This window comes from Hypomesus transpacificus, chromosome 3, assembly GCF_021917145.1.
Source record: "Hypomesus transpacificus isolate Combined female chromosome 3, fHypTra1, whole genome shotgun sequence".
Taxonomy (NCBI): domain Eukaryota; kingdom Metazoa; phylum Chordata; class Actinopteri; order Osmeriformes; family Osmeridae; genus Hypomesus; species Hypomesus transpacificus.
In genome coordinates this window covers 15,033,038-15,060,563 of record NC_061062.1, presented here as the reverse complement: position 1 = coordinate 15,060,563, position 27,526 = coordinate 15,033,038, and the positions used below count along the sequence as shown (strand labels likewise).

General features: G+C 46.4%; 1 protein-coding gene across 1 annotated transcript; it reads left to right on the top strand.

Annotated features, from left to right (window-relative positions):
- Positions 1-27,301, top strand: fndc3ba (fibronectin type III domain containing 3Ba; the record flags this gene model as incomplete). Its single annotated transcript, XM_047051983.1, has 19 exons — positions 1-69; positions 1,686-1,897; positions 2,044-2,182; positions 4,202-4,255; positions 4,497-4,621; positions 5,405-5,579; positions 5,842-5,928; positions 6,811-6,946; positions 7,075-7,146; positions 7,588-7,706; positions 8,425-8,530; positions 8,976-9,148; positions 9,812-9,925; positions 10,624-10,773; positions 11,979-12,247; positions 14,116-14,340; positions 24,252-24,418; positions 24,730-24,857; positions 26,361-27,301. Coding segments are annotated over 19 exons (2,832 nt in total), but the record flags the coding sequence as incomplete, so codon positions are not given.
- Between the last annotated feature and the right edge of the window lie 225 nt (positions 27,302-27,526).

The window sequence follows — 27,526 nt, the reverse complement described above, 5'->3', positions numbered from 1 at the left end:
CCATCCTCAGATCACGACACTGAGGCCAAGAGGGTCCAGGACGTGCTGTCCACCATCGATAAACCACAGGTAAGTCAAGAACAGCACACACACACACACATAGGGGCGGCGCCAGATAATTTGTTATGCCGGTGTTGAGGGGGTGCTAGACCATTGACAGGGGGAGCTGCGCAATTACATATATATTATATATAAATACTATTAATAAATGAGCTATACTTTTGGGGGTGCTATCGGGGTGCTTTGGTCTTTCTTGGGGGTGCTGAAGCGCCTGCTAGCCCCTCCCTAGCGCCACCCATGCACACACACACACACACACAATACATATCATACTGCACGCTAACGTATAAACACACATCCACATGAAAGAACAAGCACGCTGTTTCAGAGGCCGAACCTAAAGCCTACACGGTCTTGTTTGCGAACCTGAGGAGACCCTCTCCTCTCTTCCACTCTCCTCTCCACTCCATCTCCACACCGCACTCAGTCTCCCCACAGAGGGCAAACCCACCAGTGTCTATCTGTCTTCAGAGCGATGTGCATTTAAATGGCCTGCTTCGACAGCTTCAGGAGAGCACAACACGTGGAGGATATTTCTGTATTTCTTACACCACAAAACAGACACTGACGCACACCCATAAATACACGCACAATAATACACGCTCATACGCTCACATGCACACACACAGAAATATACACACATACTTACAGTACCAGTCAAAGGTGACTTTTGACTGGTACTGTACACACACACACACACACACACACACAGATACACTTACAGATACACACACAGATACACATGCACACACACGCAAGCAAAACACCGGTTGGCAAAGTATCACGTTGTTCACATCACTTTCAGTACCAGTCAAAAGCTTGGACACGCCTTCCCATTCCATGTGTCCAACCTTCTGACTGGTACTGTATAAACACACACTTATAAACACACACAGTCATTGACTGGAAACACACAGAGGGAGATCACGACCTGCATACTCTAATCTCACCACATGAGGGCGGTGTCCTCCCAGGTTTCTCAGAACAGGAGAGAGACAGAGAGTGTGTGTTTGTGTGTGTGTGTGTGCGTGCGTGTGTGTGTGTGTGTTTGTTTGGTGCTGTGAAACCACTGCTCCTGAGATGGACTTGGAGTGTGGTGGTGATGAATTGCCCAACCAATGCCGAAGCATAGATAGAAAGGAGTCGATTGGACAATCACTGAGTCTAGAATATATAGGCCGTGCTGAAGGGAATATGTGTGTGTCTGACAGGGGGTGAAAGATGAACAGGCAGACAGAGCTTGCCAGACTGAGTTATAAGGTGGCCGTGTTTTAGTGTGGTGAGACCCAAGGAAGGGGATAGCAGAATGATAGATGGAGCTATTGGCTTTAAACACACCTTTACCCAGCCACCTATTCAGCTGGGTGTCATTGAGTCATTCTGGAGCACTGCTGAGGGTGAGGAGATGGAAGATTGGAGAAGACCTATTTACACAGACACTATCCCTGGACACAACGACACTCAGACACACACATATACGCAAACATACACTGGCTGGTCTTAGCAAAACAAGATCCATGTTGACATTCCCCAGAAAACTCAACCTCCCACACACCAATACGTAATTGTGTGTGTGTGTATAGCCTGCGTCCCAGGTGTCGGACCTGTGTGTCTGTGTGTCGCAGGTGTGCAACGTGCAGGCGCGGGCCGTGCGTCTCTCCTGGAACCCCCCAGTCGGGCTGGTGAACAGGCTGGGGAACGGCGCTCCCGTCGCATGCTCCTACGAGGTGACGCTCTCCGACAAGGGACGAGACGGCAAGTACCGCCTCATATACAGCGGAGAGGAGCTGGAGTGTAGCCTGAGAGACCTCAGGCCTGCCACGGACTACCACGTACGGTAGGAACACAGACACACACATACACACTTGGAAACATCTGTATGGGCATGTGTTGATAGTGTAGCCCAGGTTGTGTTAATGTGACTGTGTGTGTGTGTTGTTGGGTGTGTGCGTGTGTTCTCGTGCGTGTGTGTGTGTGTTGCAGAGTGTCAGCAGTGTGTAACTCAGTGAGAGGGGTGTACTCTGAGGCTGGGTCCTTCACTACACACTGCAGCATCCCAGACCCCCCCTCCCCCCCGAAACTGTCTCACCGCACCAAGAGCTCCCTCACCCTGCAGTGGAAGGTACCCACACATACACACATACACACATACACACATACACACAAACACACACATTCACTAGGGTGACCAGATTTGAGTTTGTGAAAAAGATGATACTTTGTCGCGGTGGCGGTGGCAGGGGGACTGGGGGGGGGGGCGAGGTTTGGTGGTGGTAGTTTATTGAATGCCCCACCATCACCATGTAAATGCATACAAATGTCCCAAATGAAATGACTAAAATTACACAAACGACATAGGATATATGATCATTTATTTAGTAAACCTTAACAAAATTGCAAAGTGCTAATGTAAAACAAATCTTTTTTGTGGCATTTAGTCCAGGGCTTCTGTGGCTTTCAGTGGTCATTTAATGTATTTAATGTGTCTTGTCCATATATTAAAGCAATAATGATAACAAATAAAACATTCTAAATAATACATTCTTTATATTGCCACATGTTAAAATAAGAAAATTAAGACACTTTTCAGTGCTCCTGATATAAACCCCTCAAAAAAAGTTCTGAAGCGTTATTTCGGTCGATTATTCCTACACTTCAATAATACCAATTGGTATTGTATTTTATATCATTGGAAAGCCTGATTAGTCACCTTTACAACGAGGTAGAACTTGTAAGGATCGTGCATTCTTGGAATGAGCAACACAGCTAACTGTGTGGGTAGCAGCCCCCAAAAATTTGCCAAAATCCCCTGCAATGTTCTTCTGTTGGTATTCACTCTCGTTTTGAGTTGCTTGGTGGATTGGATGATTGCACTCTCCCACAGTAATAAGGAAAAAATAACACATATTGGCAATTTTTACACTTTATTCATTTTACACCTCAGTAGCGTGTGGAAGATCCATACGCAGCCACAACAGCTTGGCATCTCCTCCTCATGCTGGTCACCAGCCTGGTCACACACTGCTGTGGGATGGCATCCCATTCCTTAACCAGGATTTGTCGCAAGTCAGCCAACATGTTTGTGTTGGTCACTCTGGAACATACAGCACGCCCAAGCTGATCCCACTTGAAGCTCAAAACGAGAGTGAATACCAACAGAAGAATATTGCAGAGGATTTTGCCACATTTTTTTGGGCCGCTACCCACACCATTTCCGGATTGGAAATGGCGAAGTATCGTACCAAAGGCTCAAACTTATTGTATTTGGAGGATAATTATTGTGCATCTGGCAACACTAAGAAAGCGGTCGACCAATGACAGTCTCTACTGTCAGAGGTCGCGCAAGAAGGTGGAACATGAGGGAGATACCCTTTCCAAAAATTGTAAGGGCGTAATAAATAGTTTGTGAAAGACCCAGAGAAACACAAATATCGGACGAGGCAAAATCCCGGACGATTCTGGAATCCCTGCTGGACGCATTTTTTTAGGTCTCGAAAAGAGGACATGTCCCGGTAAAAGAGGACGTCTGGTCACCCTAACACTCACACACATACACACACATACACACACACTCATAAACGTGCATCTACACACAAACAAGCACGCAATTACTGGTACACACAAACACAAAAAAAAGTTTTTCCTTACCCTGCAGTAGAAGGTAGAGTACTCATCCACACACACACACACACACACACACACCCACACACACACACGTGCACGCACGTGCATGCAACAACACAAACACACTGTTCCTCACCCTGCATTTAAATGTACAGTACCATGTTCTCAGCTACTAAGGGTGAAATTAGCGTTATAAAGCTTTTGAGCTTTTCTATGGACGGGAACTAAGATGACCCCAACTCATCACTCCGCCGATGCACAAACATGGTTTATTTCTGTACAGTTATTATTGCAGTTGGTTCAGCATGGGAGCTATGATGGTCTTTTGTACGTCAAACAACCTGCATAACAAAACACACGTGCATTGGTAGAATTAGGGTCGGGGTGGTCATTTGAACTTCCTTTTGAGGCTTTTTCACAACCATAACTTGCCACATAAAACATTGTTTTCGTCTTTATTCACTGTTTAAGTTTGACAATAACACTCACTAAAATGACAAATATCTATCTTTTACAGCCACCAAATGACAATGGATCCAAAATTACTAATTACCTGCTGGAATGGGATGAGGTAAGTAACTCTGATCCAGATCCAGACTGTGCAGATCAAACTCTACAGAGAGCTACAGTGGACCCTGGAACTTCTGTTCTCTTTAAATGAGCCAATTTTGTTTCCTCTCCTCCACACCACATCACACATCTCACCACCTTTCCTCTCCTGCTCCTTCACTCTTACCACTCCACACCACACATCTCGCCACCTTTCCTCTCCTGCTCCTTTACTCTCGCCACACCTCTCCTCTCTTCCACAGGGAAAGAAGAACAGTGTTTTCAGACAATGTTACTTCGGGAGCCAGAGACACTGTAAGCTGTCGAGGCTGTGTCCTGCGGTGGGCTACACCTTCAGAGTGGCAGCACACAACGACATGGGCACCAGGTAGGTGACATAGCTCTACACATCACTACATAACAGTACGTAGTGATACATAACATTACACATCATTACATAACAGTAATTAGTGCTACATAACACTGCACATCACTACATAACAGTACATAGTGCTACATGACACTGCACATCACTACATAACAGTAGAAAGTGCTACATTACTCGACATAACACTACACATCACTGCAGAACCATACGTAATACCACATGAAACTGCGTACCACTAGCTAACAGTACATAGTACTTTTTGACACTACACAGCACTGCAGAGCTTAAAACACGTGCACTAGGTCAGTGAAATAAAGTGCACCCTCCACCCTTGCAGCTTTGCACAGTCCCAATAGTCCAGTATCTGGTCCCAACCGTTTGGAATGCAGAGGGAGTAGTTTGGCCCTATTCTCTTCCTCTCCCATGCTCTGTCACCATCATGGTTGTTAGGGCGACAGCAAATAGAGAGAATGGGGGGGGGGGGCAACTGTCTTTTTGTACATTAAGTTGTTGGAAAATGTATTTCTCCTTGCCTCTGGTGCAGGACACACGCTCACACCCCCACATTCATCACTCATGTCTCTCTTTTTCCACTCACTCACTCCAAATCTCCTCCTGTTCTCTCTACCTATCCTCTGTCTGTCTCTCTGTCTCCCTCCCCTGTCTCCCCGCCTGCCTCTCTCCCTCCCTCCATCCTATACTCCTCTGTCTTCCACCACTCTCCCTCCATCCTATCCTTCTCTCTCTCCCTGTCCCCCCCCCCCCCCCCCTTCTGCGCTGCAGTGGTTTCAGTCCGGATGTGGTGTTCCACACCACTGGTACTCTACCCGCCCTGCCCCTGGCCCCCAGGCTGGTGAGGGCAGGGGTGTCCTGGATCACCCTGGAGTGGGGGCGCCCTGACGGCAGCGCCAACGAGGAGATGCACACATACACCCTCGAGATCCAGGAAGAGAACACCGTGAGTCACACATACACACGTGCTCACCTGGGGCAGGAACACATACAGACATGTTTACACACACACACGACTGTCAAACTGTATTTCTGTCTTTCCCTCTCTTATGTCTCCCTCTCTTTCTCACACACGAAAGAGCGCACACGCATCGCTGTCTGTCTCTTGTCTTTATCCATATGTCTCTCTCTTCCCCTCCTAACTCCCTGTCTCTCTCTCCCTCCTCAAACACCACCCTAACAAACTGTAGTTTCTCTCTCTGAAACAGGGAACAGACTTTCATCCAAAGTACACTGGAGAAAACCTAACCTGTACTGTACAGGGCCTGAAAAGAAGCACACAGTATAAGTTCAGGGTAAGACCTCTGTGCGTGTGTGTGTGTTTGTGTGTGTGTGTGTGCGTGTGTGTGCGTGCATCCGCGTGTAATGACAGCCAATTGTCCTTCTCCAAAGCAGAGTACAGACGCTTTCTGTTTCCACGGCTACCCAGTCCTCCCCCATTCAGTGTAATCTGGAGACAGTCCTTCCAACCAAGCAGCTATTAAGCCACAGCAGAAACACCTGCCATTCAGCCCCAACACACACACACACACCAGTCATCACAGCAGACATCATTTGACGCTGTGGCTTGCTAGAAGTGGACACTGTGTACTGGTCAGCATACTGGTCAGCTAACCAAGTTTTATCCTCACCTGCACACAGACTTGAAAAACACACAGAAATACACTCACACATGTACATGTACAAACGCACACACATGCACTAATCCATACACATCCAGACACACACACACACAGAAAAGCATGCGCACTTACTCAGACACACTCCCAGAGCAGCAACACACAGAGCCGGACATACCTGTTGTTTTTTTTGTATTTCTGAGAACAGCAAATGGATTCCCCATTAGCCGGAGCGATGGAGGGCCTAATGTAAAGGAAAACAAGAGATGGACAGAACAGGAGAGCAATGTCAGGGATTAGGGAAAGGACACAAGTAGGCGTGGGGGGGGGGGGGGGGGGGGGGAGGGGGGAGAGAAAAGAGAGCGAGGGGGAGAGAGAAGAAGAGTAGGATGACATGACCCTGTGGTGCCCTGGTTGCGGCTGTGGGGTGGATGAAGCTCTATTCTACTGACAATCTCCTGCGCTTCTCTGTGTCTCTCTCTCTCTCTCTCTCTCTTTCTCTTTTCTCTCTCTCCTTCTCTCTCTCTCTCTCTTTTCTCTCTCTCCCTCTCCCTGCAGCTGATAGTGTCGAACATGGAGGGCAGAAGTAGTCCCAGTGAGGTTCTAGTGTGCAACACCAGTCCAGACAAACCCGGCCCACCATCCACTCCCTGTGTGACTGCAGCCACGCCTTACGGATTCACCGTCTCCTGGGGTACACCTTCACCCTCAGATGCGCTCACTTACACGCTCAGACACACACACTATGTACACATTAAGCAGTATTTAGTAACATCTCTTCCTGGTTTTCTGGTGACATCACAACTGTGCTCCCCCTGACAGATCCTCCCCAGGACAACGGGGGTTCTGACAGTCTGACATACCTGCTGGAGATCACCCAGGGCTGTTCTGAAGGTACGCACTGCTCACATACAAACACCATGCAATTCTTTCTTCTCTCCCTCCCTTTCTTTCCCTTTGAGATCTTTAGTTGAGTCCAGGATGCCTCTTTCAACATAACGTACCTTAGAACACACTGTGCTCAAATTCGCCGTCCTTAACTTGACGCCGTTTTTTATTGTATTTTCTCCCACCTCTCTCTTTTCCTTGTACTAGAGTGAAGTGTTTAGTCATAAATGAGACAAGCCCTTTTCACTCCAAAGACAATAGCTACCACTCATGGAATTCACACTTTAAAATATATGAACAGAGAACATGACAGGAACACAATGGTTTTAAACACAAGGTCATACAAAGCGTTATCAAATCAGTGTGAGTGTAAGTGCATGGCGTGTGTGTGTGTGTGTGTGTGTGAGCCTGGGTGTGTTAAGTCACATCTCTTTTCTCCCTGCCCAGCGAGCCAATGGGAGGTGGCCTACAGCGGGCCGGCGACAGAGTGTGTGTGTGAGCGTCTGACCCCCGGGACGTCCTATCGCCTGCGTGTGTGTAGCATCAGCACCGGGGGCCACAGCCAGGTAACACGTGCACCTCAGCTCTCTCTCCCTCTCTCCCGGTGAACATGATCCTCTCTGCTCCTCTGGCTTCTTTTTCCCATGATCCTCTCTGCTCCTCTGGGTTCTTTCTCCCTCTCTCCTGGTGAACATGATCCTCTCTGCTTCCGGGTTCTTTGTCCCATGATCCTCTCTGCTCCTCTGGCTTCTTTTTCCCATGATCCTCTCTGCTCCTCTGGGTTCTTTCTCCCTCTCTCCTGGTGAACATGATCCTCTCTGCTCCTCTGGGTTCTTTCTCCCATGATCCTCTCTGCTTCTATGTTCTTTTTCCCATGATCCTTTCTGCTCCTTTGTGTTCTTTTTCCCATGATCCTCTCTGCTTCTGGGTTCTTGTTCCCATGATCCTCTTTGCTTCTGGGTTATTTTTCCCATGATCCTCTCTGCTCCTCTGGGTTCTTTTTTTTACCATGATCCTCTCTGCTCCTCTGTTTTTCATTCTCTCTGTTCCATGGAAAAGACACAAATCATCAGGTTTCTTCACCTAGCTGTCATGAATATTGACCATATATCTTACATGTGGGACAACATATATGGCAAACATGACATTTTCATGACATATTTATTATAGGTTTAGACAGGCAGCTACGAAACGGTCAAGAGGAGCAGCAGCAAATAATTCCAATGTCCCTGTACTTATATTTGATTGTCCTGTAAAGTTCTCGTGTGTCTCTGTGTGCCACAGTGTACCGTGAGTGTTCCACTCCGCACACTAAGTGTTCCACCTGGACCCTGTCAGCCACCAAGGATTGTGGGTAAAGCCAAACACAAGGAAGTGCAGTTAGAATGGGGTGAGTGCACGCACAAACACACACACATACACACACACACACACACACACACACACACACACACACACACACACACACACACACACACAGGGTGACATGCAGTGTGGTTCAGATGGCAAACAGCTTGGCTGAACTAGGCTAAAATAACCTCTGGTTCTTCTCTGCTTCACACGAGCCAGCTCTAATCGAAGCAAATTTCGTCCTCTAAATTCAGCCCGAATGCAGCATAATCAGACGCTAACTCCGGCTAATGCAACTCCATTAGAGCTTGTTAGCATTAGCTCATCTGCTCTTAGCCAGGCCCTCTGCCAAGCTACGCCTCCCTGCGTGCGTGGCGGATCTGACAAAGTCAAACCCCCCCCCACACACACTGACATATTGACTCCCCCCCACCCTTCCTCCCCCCACCCTTCCCCCCCCCCCCCCTTCCTCCCCCCCCCCCCAGACTCCCCTGTCTCCGAGGGTGTGTGCGAGGAGTGTGTGTTCAGTTTGGAGATGAGCGAGGGAGAGGGCGAGCCCCGGGAGGAGTACCAGGGGAAGGAGCTGCAGTGCACCGTGGGTAGGCTGCTGCCCGGAGCCACGTACAGCTTCCGACTGCGAGCCGCCAACGAGGCTGGGGTGAGATGTGCACGTATGCACACGCATGAACACGCACACACGCACAAGTTTGCATACATATAAATACACATGTAGACATTCTCAGTTGTTGGTGGCAAGCAGGCAGACAGACAGACAGACAGACAGACGGACTGACAGACAGGCCATAGAAGTGTTCATTCTGCTTCTTAATCGATTGGTTTATCAGCCAGTTTCTGGGACCAGACTGAACCATTCAGACCTGGTTAGCATTCAGACAGGCTGTCTGAACAAGCAGACACACACACAGTCTTTTACACACACACACACGCTCTCTCACACACACAGACACACACACAGACATTGGGAGGGTAAAAAAAAACCTTCAAAACAAGAGAGTGAGACAAACAATTGCAGTGTCCCAGCAGGGCAGTGATTATCCAGGCAGCAGAACATACCCTCCCACCAATCTGTTGTGGTTATCTATGTCTCTAATGCTTCCCATTTGGAGCTTCTATTGTCCCAGACAAACGACTTGATCTTTTTGTGTGTGTTGTGTGTTTGTGTGTGTTGGGTGTGTGCATGTGTGTTGTGTGTATGCATATATGTGTGTGTGTTGTGTGTGTGTGTGCATATATGTATGTGTGTTGTGTGTGTGTGTGTGTTTGTGTGCATATGTGTGTGTGTGTGCATGCGTTCACTCAGTTCGGAGAGTACTCTGAGCCTGCGGAGGTGACGACTGCAGCAGGTCCTCCTGGCCAGTGTGTGGCGCCTGTCGTCACCCTCACCAACAACACCTGCATAACACTCAACTGGGAGGTAAGACCCACGCACACACATGCATACACACATAAGGAGCGACACACACACAGACGTGTACAAGGGGTTCTCGGATCCACTAGAGTTAACAAAGCCATTATGTAAGTCCCCCTTGATATCAAAAGGCAGACGATAGACAAGAAACGTTCCGAGAAGAAGCCCTTTCACGGTACACAGTACACTTCAGGGGGATAGGAAGAAAGAGGGGGGAGAGAGAGGAGGATAGGGAGAGAAGAGGAAGCCAGGTGAGAGAAGAGGGGGAGGCCATAAGATCCTGTTCCTCTGTCCTCCACCCCTTGACGATGACACAGCCCCACTCCACCTCCGCTTTCGGAGATGAGACAAGCTGCTGATTGGCTGGCCCGGCCCCTACAAAGCCACGCTTTTCATTCCCTTTCGAGTTGCCACAATCCTCTTATTGTTCATCCTGTCCCCTGATGACCTCCCCCTGAGCTCTCCAGGCAGAGATTGGATGTGAGGGCCTGGTGTTTCCTAAACCCATCCCCTCACCTGCTAATCTGCTCCCCTTGCTTGTCTAAGTAGGAAAGAGTCTCCTGTTGTTCTCCGGTGTCCTAAATCCTGGTGTGTCATCTTCTTTCTACCTTGCCTCTGAGTCCTCGTGTGCTCTCCCGTGTTCGGTACAGATACAGGGTTTTGCCGTGTGCGTTTTAAGTTTCTTGTGTCGTCGTGTTCCGTAGAGCCCGGAAGGTTCTGGCTCCGACATCTCAGAGTACCGTCTGGAGTGGGCGAGGGAGGACACGTCCATGGATGTCGTCTACTGTGGGAGCGCAACACAGTGTGAGCTGTCGGAGCTGACTCCTGCTACTCAGTACTGCTGCAGGCTACAGGTACACACACACACCTACACGCACACGTTGGTGTGGCTGTTCGTCAAGGGACGCACAATTCAGTCAGGTTCAAAATCCTGTTTTTCCTAACTCTAACCCTAACTGATAACCGTAAACCTAACCCTAGCTCCAAACACTATCCTTAACTCATATCCCCTTAACTCCTATCCCCAACCCATGTGATCCTATAGAAATAGCACTTGACTTGTGATGACCAAGAAAATATATATCTTCAATTCCAAAATGTAAAATGTCCTTTGTTTACCAGCACACATACACATACTCACACACACATACACAGAAAAGAGTTAAGGTCATTTTAAGGTTGAAGTATATTCACTTTATACTACCTAGGTATATTACCTAGCCTACCTAGAAGGGTAAACATTATTATTTTTTCCTATCTCTCTCTCTGTCTCTCTCTGTCTCTCTCTCTCTCTCACACACACACACACACACACACACACTCACACACACACCTACACACCCATTCCTCTGTCAGGACCCTGTCCTGCCCTAAGACTGATGTCTAGTTTAACTGGAACGCTTATGGTTGTGTTTATGAGCTCATTTATAAGCTTTATGTAATCGGAATCAGAGGACAAACAGGACACACACACTGATGTGTGTGTGGGTGGGTGTGTGTGGGTGTATGTATGTGTGTGTTGGAGTGTGTGTGAGACTGTGTGGAGTGTGCCTGTGTGTGTGATTAACTGCGCAGTGTGTCATCGTCTTAGTCACTCATCTTGATTTCACGTCAGACATCCATGATAGTTCAATGCCTAGTCCATCAACCTTAACCTTCAGCTACTTGGGGTACGACCTATATGTGTGATACAGAGGCAATTTCAACATGTAACACCAGTGCTAAACTTTTTATTTTATTACTGGAAATGAATGGGTTTTACCTTTTATCTTTAACAGCTTTACTTTGTGATGTATTTTGTGACCTTGTGTATGAAAGGTAGTATATATAATAAGCTTTTTCCTCTCTCTCTTTCTCTCTTTCTTTCTTTCTTTCTTTCTTTCTTTCTTTCTTTCTTTCTTTCTTTCTTTCTTTCTTTCTTTCTTTCTTTCTTTCTTTCTTTCTTTCTTTCTTTCTTTCTCTCTCTCTCTCTCTCTCTCTCTCTCTCTCTCTCTCTCTCTCTCTCTCTCTCTCTCTCTCTCTCTCTCTCTCTCTCTCTCTCTCTCTCTCTCTCTCACAGGCTGTGAATCAGGCAGGGGCGGGGCCCTACAGTGAACAGGTGTGCTTCCAGACCCCACCAACCAGTCCAGACCCGGTTTCCACCCTCTCCCACAACCCCTCAGAGTTGGGCCACTCCCCCTCCACCTGCCTTTTCCTCAAATGGGAGGAGCCAAGCAACAATGGAGAAGAGATGACCTCTTACATCATCACCCTCAATGAGCAGACAATCACCGTGGAGACGGGAACTTCTCACCTTATTACGGACCTGCAACCAGACAGCGAGTACAGGTACAGACATGCACACACACATCCACAAAAATAAATACACGCACACACACGCAAACATAAATACGTACACACGCACAAATGTAAATAAACACACGCACGCACAAATACACATACAAAAGAGAACGTGTTATAGAGAGAAAGTGAGAGAGAAGTGCTTATAAATGCATCACTGATAAGGTGCAGCAACAGTAAACAACCACTACTCATCATCAGCCTGTGTGTGTTTGTGCTTCTACAAATCTGAATAGTTGGAGTGGGTGAGACTTTGTGTGTGTTGTGTTTCAGCGTAGGGAGAGGTAGCTTACGACTTGATTGTGTTTGTGGTTATGGTCCTCATGTCACTCTCTTACATAACAGGGAACACTACCCACTCAATGGACTGATGGCGTTTGGATGTTTGTACCTGTGCTTGTGTGTGTGTGTGTGTGTTTGTAGGATGTAGGTAATTGCAATCCATATATACAGGAACCTTTACAAACACAAGCATTCGTTTGTGTGTTTCAGAAAAGATTTGATCTCAATACTTCTTCATGGTTTGAAGTGGTTTGTTTACTGTGTGTGTGAGCGTGGATGCGTGTGTGTGATTGATGATGATTGTGTTGACTAGAGAGAGTGAAAAGAACAGCGTTAGACAGAGAGTGCGAGAGGGTAGGAGAGAAAGATTGAGAGCGAGGAAGGGAGAGAAAAACAGAGAGAGAGAAGATGGTAGTAGAGCTGCTTCTTATGAATGTTTCTCTGCATATCAGACTCAGTTTTGTGCTGTAGATGGAAAGAAAAGAGAAACACAAGAGCTGATCTCATTATTTGATAAGATAAAGATAAAAGATATGAGATAAAAGGTAAGAATTAAACCAACACACTGAAACACACACACACACAGACTCTCCCTGTCCCCCTCTCTCCATCTCCCCCCTTCTCATCTCTGTCTCTCTAAACCACTCAACCATTGTCTGTCCATGTGTAACTAATTACCACACTGACAGATGGAGCTAGCCTTGTGTGTTTGTGTGTGTGTGTGGTTATGTAGTATTATAATAACAGAAAAGGTTAGCAGGGAAAGTTAACAGTTTGTCCTTTCCCGAAAGTGTGTTTCCATGTGCTTTCCTGCATTCATGTTTGTGTGAGTGTCTGTGTGTGTGTTTCTGTGTGCACGCAAATGCATCCGCCCTTGCGTGTGTGTGTGTGTGTTTCGAAGTGTGTGCGTGTGTAACCGCGTGTGTTGTAACCGAAAGGTTACGGTGTGTGTGCTTGTTCAAATGTCAGACAGTAGACAGCGCTAGTGGATTCTTGTGGCTAATTGATGAATCAGCCAATCAGACTGTGGCAGTTCCTAGAAGGTGGGGGGGGGGGGGAGGAAAAGAAGGGGAAGAGAGAGGGAGGGGGAGGAGAGATGGAAGGGGAGGAGGAAAACAGGGGATGAGGGGTCCAAACCTGCCACAACAACCCCTCGCTCGAGGAGAGAAAGAAGGAGAGGAGGAGAGGAAGGAAGAGATAGGGGGAGCAGGGGGATAGAAACCTGCCACAACATCGCCTTATGCGAGGAGGAAGAGGAGAGGAAGAGCTCCTTATAGGAAGATCGGGGGGGGTCAACAACAAAGATGACTTCTCTTACCTGATCAAAGAGCCCGTTAAATGTGTTTAGTCAGGGGGTGTATATGTGAGAGTGTGTGTAAAGGTGGGGGGGCTAGAGTGGATGTTTCTGTATATTTGTGTGTGGGCACATATGTGGTTAAGTATGTGTCGCTGTCCATCACATGTTGAAGTGAGTTGACAGTGAGTGTGTATACATCCACCCCAAATCCATGCGTGGATGGAATCATACACACACACCTCCCAACTCTCTGTCTTGTTCTCTCTTTGTATTTTAGCGTGCAGATACAGGCGGTAAACGCGATTGGCTGCAGCCCCTTGAGCCCGCCCCTGCTGGCAAGGACACGCCCCCTTCCCCCAGCCCCTCCACCTCTTGAATGTTCCGCAGCGGGCCCCCAAAGCCTGAAGCTGAAGTGGGGAGAGAACCCCGGCAACACACACACACGCGCTCTGCTGGCAGACGACACGGTCTACACTCTGCAAATGGAGGACAAGAACCACAGGTATGCCCCGTCACCCTACCTGGAAACCCTGCTCAGAACTGGCTTTAGAACCCGCAACCCACCTCTGGAGAGTAGTTCTAGAACTCCAGCTCGCTGGGGAAGGTCCCTGGTTGTGCAGCTCCAATGGTCAACCTCCAACTCTCTCGTGTTCCAGACAGGGACATGAGAGCCAGTTCTATCACCATGGGCACACACATTCTTTTTTTTTTTTTTACCTCCACGTTCCGTGTGTATTTGTGTGTGTGTGGGTGTGTATTTGTGTGTGTGCGGATGTATTTTGTGTGCGTGTATGTGTGTGGAAAGTACAGCAGTAACTAGATGTACCAGAGGGATCTCACTGTGAGAGCGGTTGGAGCGACCCTAATAAGAGCATGAATTCATCAACCCTGCTGTCTTTTCATTAGACAGGACATGAGAGAGAGAGAGAGAGAGAGAGAGAGAGAGAGAGAGAGAGAGAGAGAGAGAGAGAGAGAGAGAGAGAGAGAGAGAGATGGAAGGAGGGGGAAAGAGGGAGGGGGATCGAGAGAGATGGAGGAAGCAGAGAGAGAGTAAGAGTAAGTGAGACAGAGAGAGCCCGAGGAGGGTGGAGGAGGATTCTTATTATTCTATTAATATGTATTAAGCGAGACAAACTGATGCTAAGTGACCAGAAGGAGAGTGAGAAGGGGGAGGGGGCGAAGATGGAGACATTAAAGTAGAGGAGGTCTAAAAGAGATGAGAAGGAGTTTTAGTGATGTAATGTCTATGCACAGGGGCTTGTTCCCAGTGTTGGGGTGACATGTTTAAGGGGCACCCCTCTATTGGTCCAGAGAACCAGGACTTAATTTGAGCCGGAACACGCCGGAACATATTTAACGTTGGATCATAGACTTATATATTAGTAGACACAGCTACTTTTGTCTTCCAAGATGACAAGACCCTCCAATCACCAGCTTCCAGGCCAGCCCACTCCTCCATTCACCCCCATAGACGCTGAGTGTCTGGGGCGGGACATAATCGCAGCATTTATCCAATGAACGTATAGTTTCGAACCACTGAAAAAAACTGTTCAAAGCAGCCCCATTGAAGCCCATGGAAGCTGAGCTTCAACAGGGAAATGCACTGTTGTGCTACGGGAATGTATGATAAGGAAATCAGGCAGTCGACCTGCTAATATACATTGCTGATTCTGAACGAACTCGTCTTCGATATGAACATGTTCTAATGCATTTAAAATGTAAACATAATAGTAAATATTTAAACATGATCATTTTTTAATGTTAGGGGAAGATGAGCTTCCCTTGCAGTCTTAAAAAAATCGCCACTGGGACCAGGGGTTGGTGGGGTCAGGGTGAGTGATCGCACGTGTCCAGGTGTGGAATGTTTCCCTCTCTGTCTCCAGTTTGTCTCGACCTAAATTTTTTATTGTTATTATGTGTTCTGCAACCCAGCTGACGTTACATGTTCAAGTTCAAGTTCAAGTCTTTTATTTGTCAGGTGCACAGAGCAACACAAGGTTAGACTGGGCACTGAAATTCTTAAGACAAGACAACGCAAGCACTTGGCATAACATAACATATAAGTACACAGAACAAATTTACATCTATGCTGAGCTTAGATAAGTGAACTTCCTAAATATACAGATAGCAATAAATAAACGACTATACTAACCCTAACACTAAAACTTCCTAAATTACAGATAACAATAAATAGTACGCTATAATAACCCTAATACACAAAAAAAAAAAAAAAAAAAAAAACCTGTTACAACCCTATAAACTAATCTAACCTAAATGGAGTACAGTGCAGTAGTGCAAATTTACAGATCAGTGACTTTGTCAATGACCAAACAGGAGCCTGGTGGCGAGGTACAGTAGTGCAATGTTACTGAAAGAGCAACCAGTAGCTGAAAGTGACAGTGTATAAGTGACTAGTGTGCAGTAAAAATGTCCATATCAGTGTCCATTGAGAAGCCTGATGACCCTTGGGTAGAAACTGTTGTCCAGTCTGCGTGTGCGCGACCGGATGCTGCGGTAACGCCTGCCAGAAGGCAACGGGGTAAAGAGACTGAAGGATGGGTGGGAACAGTCTCTTAGAATCCTGCTGGCTTTCCTAAGGCAACGTGTGTGGTAGGTGTCCTGTAGGGCTGGGAGCTTCCTGCCGATGATGAACTCAGCAGAACGGACCACACTTCGTAGGGCCTTGCGGTCCCGGTCTGTGCAGCTCCCATACCACACTGTGATACAACCAGTCAGAATGCTTTCTATAGTGCATCTGTAAAAGTTAGTAAGGATGACTGAGTCCATACCAAACTTCTTCAGTCTCCTCAGGAAGAAGAGGCGCTTACGGGCCGTTTTGACCACCTTGTCCGTGTGAACAGACCAGGTGAGGTCATTGCTGATGTTCACCCCGAGGAACTTGAAGCAGCTGACCTTCTCCACTTCCGATCCATTGATGAATAGGGGTGCAGGATCCTCCTCCTGCCGCCTCCTAAAGTCCACAATCATCTCCTTGGTCTTGCTGATGTTAAGAGAGAGGTTGTTGTCCTGACACCATACACACATGTATGTATGTATGTATGTATGTATGTATGTATGTATGTATGTATGTATGTATGTATGTATGTATGTATGTATGTATGTATGTATGTATGTATGTATGTATGTATGTATGTATGTATGTATGTATGTGCAGAACCGAGAACTATCATTCTGTATCGTAGTAATGAAACTAGTTTGATGCCTGCAGAACACCGAATATTGTTACGTCCGTTTCTGCTGTGGGTTGGAAGAAGTTGTGACCATCTTCCCGTTGGGTTTTGACTCTAACTCTGTCAAGCCGCTTGTCTTAATTTAACCTGGAGATTGTCATTATGAATTATTAATATGAATGTGGTTATTAAAGTAACGGAGACTGGGGGGGGAGACAGAGAATGAGTGAGTGTGAGAAAGTGAGCAGTGAGGAGACAGAGTGAAGGCTGTGTGGGGTGTGATTTGTTTACATCATTAATGCGCAGGAGGCTTTGGTATAAAACAACACTGGGGTACAGTATTAGTAAGGATCTGTACAACGAGAGCACTGTGAGCTGGACTTTCTGTGGTTTGACAATATCACTGACGTCTTGTTTTGTGTTCAGTTGTATAGAGAGGTGCTGTTTGTCAAGCGAAATGTTTGTCGATAAAGCATTTTGAAGGCGTTGTCATGGAGTGCTTTGAGGGGGTAGTAGGGGACCCTCAGGTGCCAGGTATCGTGCCCTAGAGCCAAGAGCCAGCTGTGTGTCATCATGACAACCATCCCGCTCATTCCGAGTCTCATGCTGACCTGTGCAGCTGTGTGCCTCAAACACACACACACACAGAGCTTCGTAACTATCAGTCTTGAACACATTCCGTGTCATGTGATTCCATGGAAAGTTTATCTATTAGGTCAGTTTCATCCCTTGTACACAGGCTTACGCCACTATCATGAGGAAGGAAAAAGCAAGACCCCAAGTTTTGGGAGGCATCTTTTATTGAGCTATTCAGCATGCAAGAATGTTGATATGCATGATGCCATGTATCAAGGGTTAGGGAGATTAAGGATATGTGTGTTTGTGTTTGGATAAGGTCAGATGGGTGGATAGTGGTAAGGATGATGTATGTCTAGTGTGTGCACGGTAAGGGTCATGGTTGTTTGGGGTGGAGGAGGGTGGAGATGATAGTGGTTTGTAAGCGAGGAGGGTAGAGATGATGGTGGTTTGTGGTGGAGGGAGGCTAGAGATGATGGTGGTTTGTGGTGGTGGAGGGTAGAGATGATGGTGGTTTGTGGTGGAAGGTAGAGATGATGGTGGTTGTGGTGGAGGAGGGTAGAGATGATGGTGGTTTGTGGTGGAGGGTAGAGATGATGGTGGTTGTGGTGGAGGAGGGTAGAGATGATGGTGGTTTGTGGTGGAGGAAGGTTGTAGGGAGGGAGGAGGCGAGGGTGGTGGATGAAGGTGTTAACATCCCCCTATGCATGCTGGGATTTTCTCCAGAACATCATGCGGCCAAAGCAGCCACCCTTCTTATTCTTTTTGCCCAAACTTTTCTGAAAAACACAAAGTGTCAACACATCGACCCCAGTACACAAGGGAACATGCAGGGTTTACACTCCAATATGCATTACAGGACATATTAGAAGGCTTGTTTCTATGCACAAAAATTATTAGTGTAGGCCCTGGACACGACTGGACTACCTCGGTTTGGGTCTCCTGTGACTGGCACCTTGTTTCAGCCTGTTTCTGCAGAGCCTCCTCCAGGTCTGCTGCTGATTGCTCAGACTTTTTCTGCAGGGCCTCCAGGTCTACTGCTGATTGCTCAGCCTGTTTCAGCCGAGCCTTCAGGTCTGCTGCTGATTGGTCAGCCACTTTCTGCAGAGCCTTCAGGTCTGCTGCTGATTGGTGAGCCACTTTCTGCAGAGACAGCAGCTCCACAGCTGTGTCTGCAGCCTGTTTCTCTCGAGCCTCCATCTCTGCACATTTATCAATCAGCTCCTTTCTGATGTGACGGGATTCATCCTGAACTTCGTCCAGGGCCTTCTCCAGATCATGGCAGCGCTTGTCCTTCTCCCTCAAGTTGACTTGCAGTCTGGTCATGACACCGGCCATCTTCATGAGATTGGCTTTAAAAGCCTCCAGGTCCTGTTCTGCCTTCTGCGACACTTGGAGGGCCTCCTTCTTCTCACTGAAGAGGACGAAGATCTTCCCATCCTTCTCTGCAATTTCTGCCCGAAGGTTCCTCTCCAGTGTGATGAGATTTGCCCTGGTCATGTTGCATTTAGCATCGGACGTCTTTCTGGCAGATTGAGCCGCCCAGATTTCAGCTCTGAGGCTAGAGAGCTCCGTCTGGAACTCTCCCCCAAACTGAGCTGGTTTGGGGGCCATGTTTCCCACCTCCACCAGCTTGGCTGTGGCCACAGTGAGGCCCTGCTCAGACAACTTCAGGGCTTCGACCGCCTGGTTCCTCTGAGATGTCAGCTCCTCCCTCTCCTTCTCCCAGTCTCTGAGGTGAGAGGTCAAACCATCCTCCAGATCCTGTCGGGCCCTTTCGAGGTCCACCAAGTTTGCTGTTGCGAGGCTGGCGGTTCTTTCTGCCTCCATCTTGGCGGCGTTGCGGCGTCGCAGGGTAGTCCGAGCCCTGGCCAGAGCTTCTTCTCCTTGAACACGAGCTTTCACTTCCGCCAGGAGCTTCTGGTGAAGCTTCTGTATTGTGTTCTCAAAGTTGATCCTCTCCACCTTCATCTTCTCCACCTCCCTGGCCAGATACCTCTCTCTGGCAGTGGGCTTCTCAGCCTCAGCTGACCTGAGGACGTCTTGATGCTTCTCCTCGGTCATCCGACAGGTCCGTCTGGCCATCTTCTCCCAGCCCCCTGCGGCCTCTTTCAGGACACAGGCGTAGGTCTTCCTCTGAGGTTTGCCCACCGTCTTGGAAGATTGATTTGAAGTCTCCTTGAAGTCTCCTTTGGCAGCAAACTCAGATGAAAGGCTTTCCCCAGAGGCCTTTGAGAACATTGAGACAATTAAGTGACTTGCATTGTCACCTTCAACACTCAATATAATACGTGTTAATATGTAATTGTGTGGCGAATAAAGAATAATCGTAATAATAAGTTTTTATGATGACAGTTGGACTCACTGTGGCTTTTTTATCTGCCTCAAGGTCTCTTTCAGAAGGCTTCTTCTGTGAAACAATCAAACTATATATTGAGTTAATTCCACAAACTATCAGGACAGCCATATCAGTTTACTGTTTTAATAATCAGTGTTGAAAGGTTGACCTACCTTGTATTTTTTCTTGTCAGGATTCATTGTCCCTTTTCTACATTCACAATAAATTGAAAATTAGATATTTCATGAAAGATGCATAAAAATAGGTACAAGCTGTGCTACTGTGTAGAGAAAATATCGGACGTCACTGCGTTCAACTAAACATTCTATTCATTATGACGTAGAACAATGGTCTGTATTGGAGGCTAAACTGGAAAGAGCCAGTTTGTAAATCTGCTATGTTTAGACTAAAAGTCCAACATTGTGAAAAAGTTTTGAATATCCTAATTATTGTTTGGCGTTCCACCAATAGATGCAAACATGAATTTGGCCGTCTTTTGACCGAGGTTTGCGAGGTTCTTGCGTTGCCGCGGCCACAAATATTCAAAATTGATTTTATTTGTGTTTTTTAAAGTAGCTTACTTATTTAATTTTGGATCTAAATATAACCTTCATATGATGTGTTTATGAGCGCAGATATGATTGTTTTTCAATTATATTCAAAGTACATTTAAAACAAATGTTTTAAATTAGCCTACATGTTTAATTTAGGATCGAGGTCTTACCTTCTCATATGATGTGTTCGTGGATCTGAGTATAAGTCGAATGCTTGTCATTTATAAACAGGGAATGCATTTATGACATCTTCAATGTGTCATCAAGTTACCATGGTGATTGAACGTTAACACAGTACGATAGTTGCCTAAAGTCAATTACTACAACTTCATGAGCCAGTGACAGCTGCTGGTCTTTCAAAGAGAGGAAGCTCATTTTCGGCCTACATCATACATTTTCAGTTCACTGGCTAGTTCACCCCAACGACACTAGCCTAGCCTACTGTATGGATGAAAAAACAAACAATCTAACGAAAAAAAAAATAAACACGAAGGAAATGTGGAATTAGGCTAACTGAACTGAATGTGATGTATGATGAAAATTGGCTAGCAGTTTAGCCAAGCAAATATCAAGAAGTCAGTTTCAGCTGTTTGTCTTTCAACTACAGTTCCAAATCCGTGATGGGACTGGGCTTGAAAAGCTTCGGCGAGTTTTATAGTACAAAATCGCTGTCAATCAAAAGGAGATGCTGTCTTTCAACAGACCCTCCAATCATCACGCAGAAGGCCAGCGTCCAGGCCAGCCCACTCCTCCATTCACCCTCAGAGACGCTGAGCGTCTGGGGCGCGACATAATGGCAGCATTTATCCAATGGCCGCATTGTTTCGAAGCACTGCAAATAACTGTTCAAATCAGCCCCATTGAAGTCAATGGAAGCAGAGCTTCAACAGGGAAATGTACTGTTGCGCTATGGGAATATATGATAAGGAAATCAGTCAGTCGACCTGCTAATCAGCTAATGTAGCTGTCTCTGAACGAACTCGTCTTCGATATGAACGTGTTCTAACGCATTTAAAATGTCAACACAATAGTAAATATTTGACCATTAATTTTTTTAAATGTTAGGGGAAGCTGAGCTTCCCTTATAGTCTTAAAGAAATCGTCACTGGTTTTATATGTTCATCCTACAAAACCAAACGCCTATTAATGGATATAACGTGATCTAACAAGACTTGGTAATAATGAAATAAATAAAAGCTTGAGAAGAGTGCTTAAATAGCATATACTTTGTTGAACATTTCCCTTTGAAAGGGGCATATTAACAGAACTATATAGGCTACAAGACGGGGTGAAACATAGAGTCACTGAAGACCTTCATTGTCCCACAAAAGCAGTCTAGCTTGATGACACCATCAAAAAAAGAAAAATAGGTGTGTTTAACAGAAGCTTCTGAAGGCAAGACTAATATTATTTAAAAGTATACAATTTCCTATTGTGGTTATCAGTTAAAGTATTAATCTTCGTCTTTGCTCCAGATAGACATGTCAACAATCTATGCTTGTGCTTAACATAATATAGTATTTGCCATCATGTCATGAACCTTTTAAACGAAAAATAAAATCTGTTTTAAAATAACGGGAATAAACAACATTAACAACATTTCATGTATGTGTGACAACGATGTGCTAAACTTGCTACAACAGGGCAGGCAACTCAAGCCATTTCTCCCTGTGCTCATTCAATATAAGTCTATGGCTCATTAAGCTAGAACAGTTCAGTAATAGAACAGTTCAGTAATAGAACAGCTCAGTAATTGAACAGTTCAGTAAGAGAACAGCTCAGTAACAGAACAGCTCAGGAACAGAACAGCTCAGTAACAGCTATATTTTAGTCTGAGAGCTGGTGGGATTACTGGTGATGGCTTTGATTCATACCAGCCCCCTGCTGTATTGAAGTGTCGATGCATTAGGCTGCAAAAACAGCTTTTGCTGCCTGGCTGGTTGGCTGGATATGGGGGTGGCATATGTGTAGAACGGATAGGAATATACAGCACTTACACACACACACATTACCTGGGATTTTATTAATGGTCAGTGCCATGGTAACCAGAGACTAGGATGCAAATAGAGGTGGACCTCACCGAGAGGTTGAGGAAGACCGGAGGAGAGGGAAGGAGGAGGGGGAGAGGGCTGTGGAGAGAGAGGGGTTGGAAAGGTAGGGTTGTGTGGAGGCAAGGAGGGTTGGGAAAGGGATGAAAAGGGAAGGGTGGGGGAGAGGAAAGCAGAGTGGGATGAAGGGGGAGGGTGGAGAGGGGGAGGAGAGGGGGAGACCTGGGGGAGAAACACATGGATATCAGATGTCCCATTGCAAATGTCATTATCTCATTGAATATTTCATTTTGGTCCAATGACCTTCTCGGAGAAGCAAGGCTCGGCTGCCGCTCCTCTTGATTCACTTTGGGATTTCAGCCCCATCCCGACAGACACACCTGGGACAGAGCTCTCCTCCCCTCTTTTCTCTCCCTGCTTTCCCTCGCTCCCTCCGTGCTCTGAAGCAAGGTCGCAAGCTGTAGAACAGGTCTCCAATACCACTCTCCTGCTCGTCGACCTTCTCTCGTCCCTCCTTTCTCCTCCCTCGTTTCTTTCAAGCCGAATGACAGTGTGTGCGGACTTTCCTGTCACTCCCCTGTCCTCCCATCCGGCTTCTGGGTTTTGCCTCTCTTCCTCTTTCTCTCTCTCCACAGTCCTCTCATCCACTCCATTTTTCTGTCTCTCTGTCCACTCCTTTTTTCTTTGACGCCTTTTGTCTGAGGCTTACTCAGCACAGACAGACACACACACACCTAAACAAACTCCTCGGCTCCACATCCTTACCTCTGGTTACCTCTGTCACCTCCCTTCCTACTGTCGTGATGCTGTCGATGTTCCCATTTTCAGCAATGTTGTTATCTTTGTGTGTGTGTGTGTATGTGTGTATGAAAGAGTTTGTTTATCGCAGGTGCTGATGCTAAATGTGTGTTAATTGACCCGGCCATTCTGTCCTGTCAACAACATCACGAGGGTCATCATTTATGATTAGTGAACAGTACTACACACACGCGCACGCGCGCACACACACACACACACACACACAAGATGACAACGTTGCTGAAAATGGGAACATCAGTTCAATAGGACGGCATCCCAGTTCAGCAGGAAGTGATGAGGAGACAAGCATACCAGAATGTGCTCTGCTACCCAAGTCTAAATGGAACCATGGCGATATAAGGATGTTTCCCTTGATTGTTGTTGTGGTGAAGTGTGCTCTCAGCCGTAGTTAAAGCATGTTCAAGTGTATTTATGCGCTCTCAGTTAGGCTGAATAAGTGGTGTAGTCTAGCATGAAGTAGCAAGTCTACCATTGTGTACCACTGCTGATGTTTATCATGGGACATACAGAAAAACCTTGTGGGCATTTGTATGCCTGGATATAACGTACGCGACAGCACTGCACTAAGAGGTGTCAGCCACAGGGTAACAGCTGGTTACTTCCTGGGTAGAGGAAGCCTTCACTTCGCCACAGTTTGCTTGTCCCTGTCTGTCTGTCCATGTGTCTTTCTCTAAATAATCAAAGTATTTCCTTCATAAGTACAATTATTATAATAAACAGTTAGAAACGAAACAGATAAACACGCACACGCATAGAAACATTGGAATACCAATGTTTGGTCATTGTTTGTCATTGAAATACAAAAATGGTTACCAACAGGTGTTTGTTTGGTAAATGTAATATTGATTTGAGTAAAAAAAACTCCCTCCCTCCCCCCCTCCCTCCAGGTTTGTGCCCATCTACCACGGCTCCAGCCACACCTACAAGGTACAGCGCCTGACAGAGTCGAGCAGCTACAGTTTCCGGATCCAGGCTGTGAGCGCGGCCGGGGAGGGCTCCCCCTCTGAGACACACACCTTCACCACCAGCAAGGCTGTGCCCCCCCCGCTCAGAGGTACACTGGGGGCAGGGACGTGCGCGTGTGTGCGTCCCGCTGGGTCGTTGGGGGTGATGGAGAAAGAGATGCTTTCTATGTAGGCGCTATTTATATGTCGCTCGGACAAAAGCATCTGCAACACAAATAACATGTCAATGTAAAGATGGTGACTGAGAGAGCAGGGGCGAGAGACAGATATAAGACCAAAATAGGGATCTTTTTTATGTGTTTGTGAAAAAGAAAAATATACTGTCTGCATTTGATAGGCTGCACAAGATATAGCGTTTGGGTGTGAATGATATCATTCAACTGTGCCCCTCTGCCTACAGCTCCCAAAGTGCATCAGATGGAGGGTAACGTGTGTGAGGTCACATGGGAGACAATTGCACCAATGAGAGGAGACCCTGTCAGCTACGTGCTGCAGGTTCTCGTGGGACGAGAGTCTGAGTACAAACAGGTGAGCTACCTGGACACACACACATGCATGCAAACATACAGACACACAATTTGCTTTTAAGGAAGAAGAGGAGGAAACCGGAAAGAAAACATTTTTATCCATATTTTAATACATTTGTATCCATTAGCCTTTCTCTGTAACACACACACACACAGAAAACCAGGAACTCAATATGTTCTCTGGTAGCACTTTCTATTGACAGGATTGATATATTTTAATGAGAATTAGCGCTCCGAGACGATTGACATTTTGAAAGTTTTGCTGTCAGTGTACATTTTGGGAGTGTCTTGCTAGGATGGCAGCTGCAGATTTGTCTCAATAATTGTTTTGCTCTGTGATATTAAATTAGAGAGAAATAGGAGGTAGCATCTGCCAACACTGAAGGAAGGGCAAAGTGTGTGTGTGTGTGTGTGTGAATTGGAATAAGAAGTGGTTATGAAATTCACCTGTTGCTTAAGTGTCTCACTAAGAGTTCATATGAGGAAAGTAATAAGTAAGAGGAAGTGTGGAGAGGAGCAGGTCTTTGGTAGCAGAAAGGGCTGAAGGGCGTTCTGTCACAGCAGAACGCACACACACTCACACACGCACTCACATAAACACGCTCACACACACACAGTCACACTCACACATACACACACTCACATACACGCACACACACACACACTACGTATGCACACGCTTGTATCCATGTGCGCACGCACACACTCCTACTTACACACAAACGTGCACACAAGGACACACTCACATATACACACACACACGTTACATTTAGAGGGGATGATTTCGTTTCAAAAATACAGAATAGCAACAGGGGAGCTTAGAGAGCCAATACTAATGTAAACACACACACACACACACAAACGTAATTGCAATATGTTTAGGATTGGTTTTGACTAACTCCAGCCCCCTGAGGGGCTCCGTGGTGTTTGTCAGTGATGGAGCAGAGTGTTAGTGTCTGCTGTCATCTCCACACTCACGTCCCCACAGGACACACAAAGTCTGAGTGTGTGTGTGCATTTGTGTGCGTGCGAATTTGATTGTGTATGTGGATGCAAGCACAAGTGTGTGTATTTGTGGGCGCACTGATAAAACTGATTGAGTGGTCTATTAAAATGAGGTTTACCAATGAAGGACCTTAAACAAATTCAGTTTCTGAATTCTTTTTTTTTTACAGTATTTAAATGTTTTTTTCTGTTGTTTTTTTTTTCTTCATTATGTATGGCTTCTAAACTGTCACATTACTGGAGTGGAGAATCGATGAACCGTGCTATGTTAATTGTGACATTTAAGGACAAATTAACATGAAAACACCTGCAGGTTTAACTTGGATGAATGGTTTAAAACTGATTAAGTTAGGAAGAGTCAACACCATTTCTAATAAGACGTTTTTGCTGGTTCATCTCTGACGTTTAATGCTTTAGAAAGTATTTGTTTAGGAACAGAATACTTGCTTTTAGATATTCCACACTCCTCCAATCAAAGTCTCCCTTACTCTTGTTCCAGGTATTTAAGGGAGAGGAGGGCGTATTTCACATCTCCGGTCTCCAAGGCAACACAGACTACCGTTTCCGCGTCGGCGCCTGCCGTCGTTGCCAGGATACGTGTCAGGAACTGTGCGGCCCTCTGAGCCCCTCCACCCTGTTCACCCTGCGTCGCCTGGAGACGGCGTCACCGGGGGAGGCCGGCGCCGTGGACACGGGGAAAGGGTCGGGCCTGGCGTGGAGCGACGAGCGTTTCGCCGCGCTGATTGTATGCGTCTTCGCCGCCATGGCCGTCCTCATGGCTTTCCTGCTTCAGTACTTCTTCATGAAGTGAGGGAGTTTACTCTAGGATAGAAAAGAGAAACCAACAAACCAACACGAAAAGACGACAGAGAGAGAGGAACACACAAACAAAAGAAAACGAAAAAAGAAAACACTTGAGATGTACTTTTAACGCTACGGACACTTTGTAGTCCAGATATCTATCAAAGCTTTCCTCTCTTTTGTCTCCTTCCTACTTTTCCTCATCTCTCCGTCTATCTCTGTTGTGGTTGTGTTCTTGTCTGTCTCTTCTGTTGAGGATATGTGGAAAAGGTAAGCCCTGTTTGACCTCTCCTCCATGGGAAAGCAAACTCATTATCAAGCCTTAACTAGCTGTGAGCTACGCAGGAGTTCCTCAAACTGACTTGCATGTTTCGATTTTGTATTATTTTAAACATACCGTACATATTTGATTAGACAAAGTGTATTTTTCTTGGACTGTCGATGCCTTTACTTTGTTTCCTTGTTTTATTTGTGTTACTGCTGCAGTCTTTAATCATTCAGCCATATTCCAATGTAGGCTTTGCAGCTTCACTCCTCTGCATCCATCTGGTACCTGTCTTTACCTGCTTTCACACACAGACACAGACAGACAGACAGACAGACAGACAGACAGACAGACAGACAGACAGACAGACAGACAGACAGACAGACAGACAGACAGACAGACAAACAAACAAACAAACACACACACACACACACACACTTAGACATGGACACACTCGTACACTTTTTTTGACACTTCCTGTACTTGTCTACTCTAAGAAACAAGTTCCTCATCTTCTGCCTTTACCATTCAGCTACCAAAGCGATACTATCCATGCGTGGTGTAAGATGCTGCTATCCTGTTATTTTATATCTAAGAAA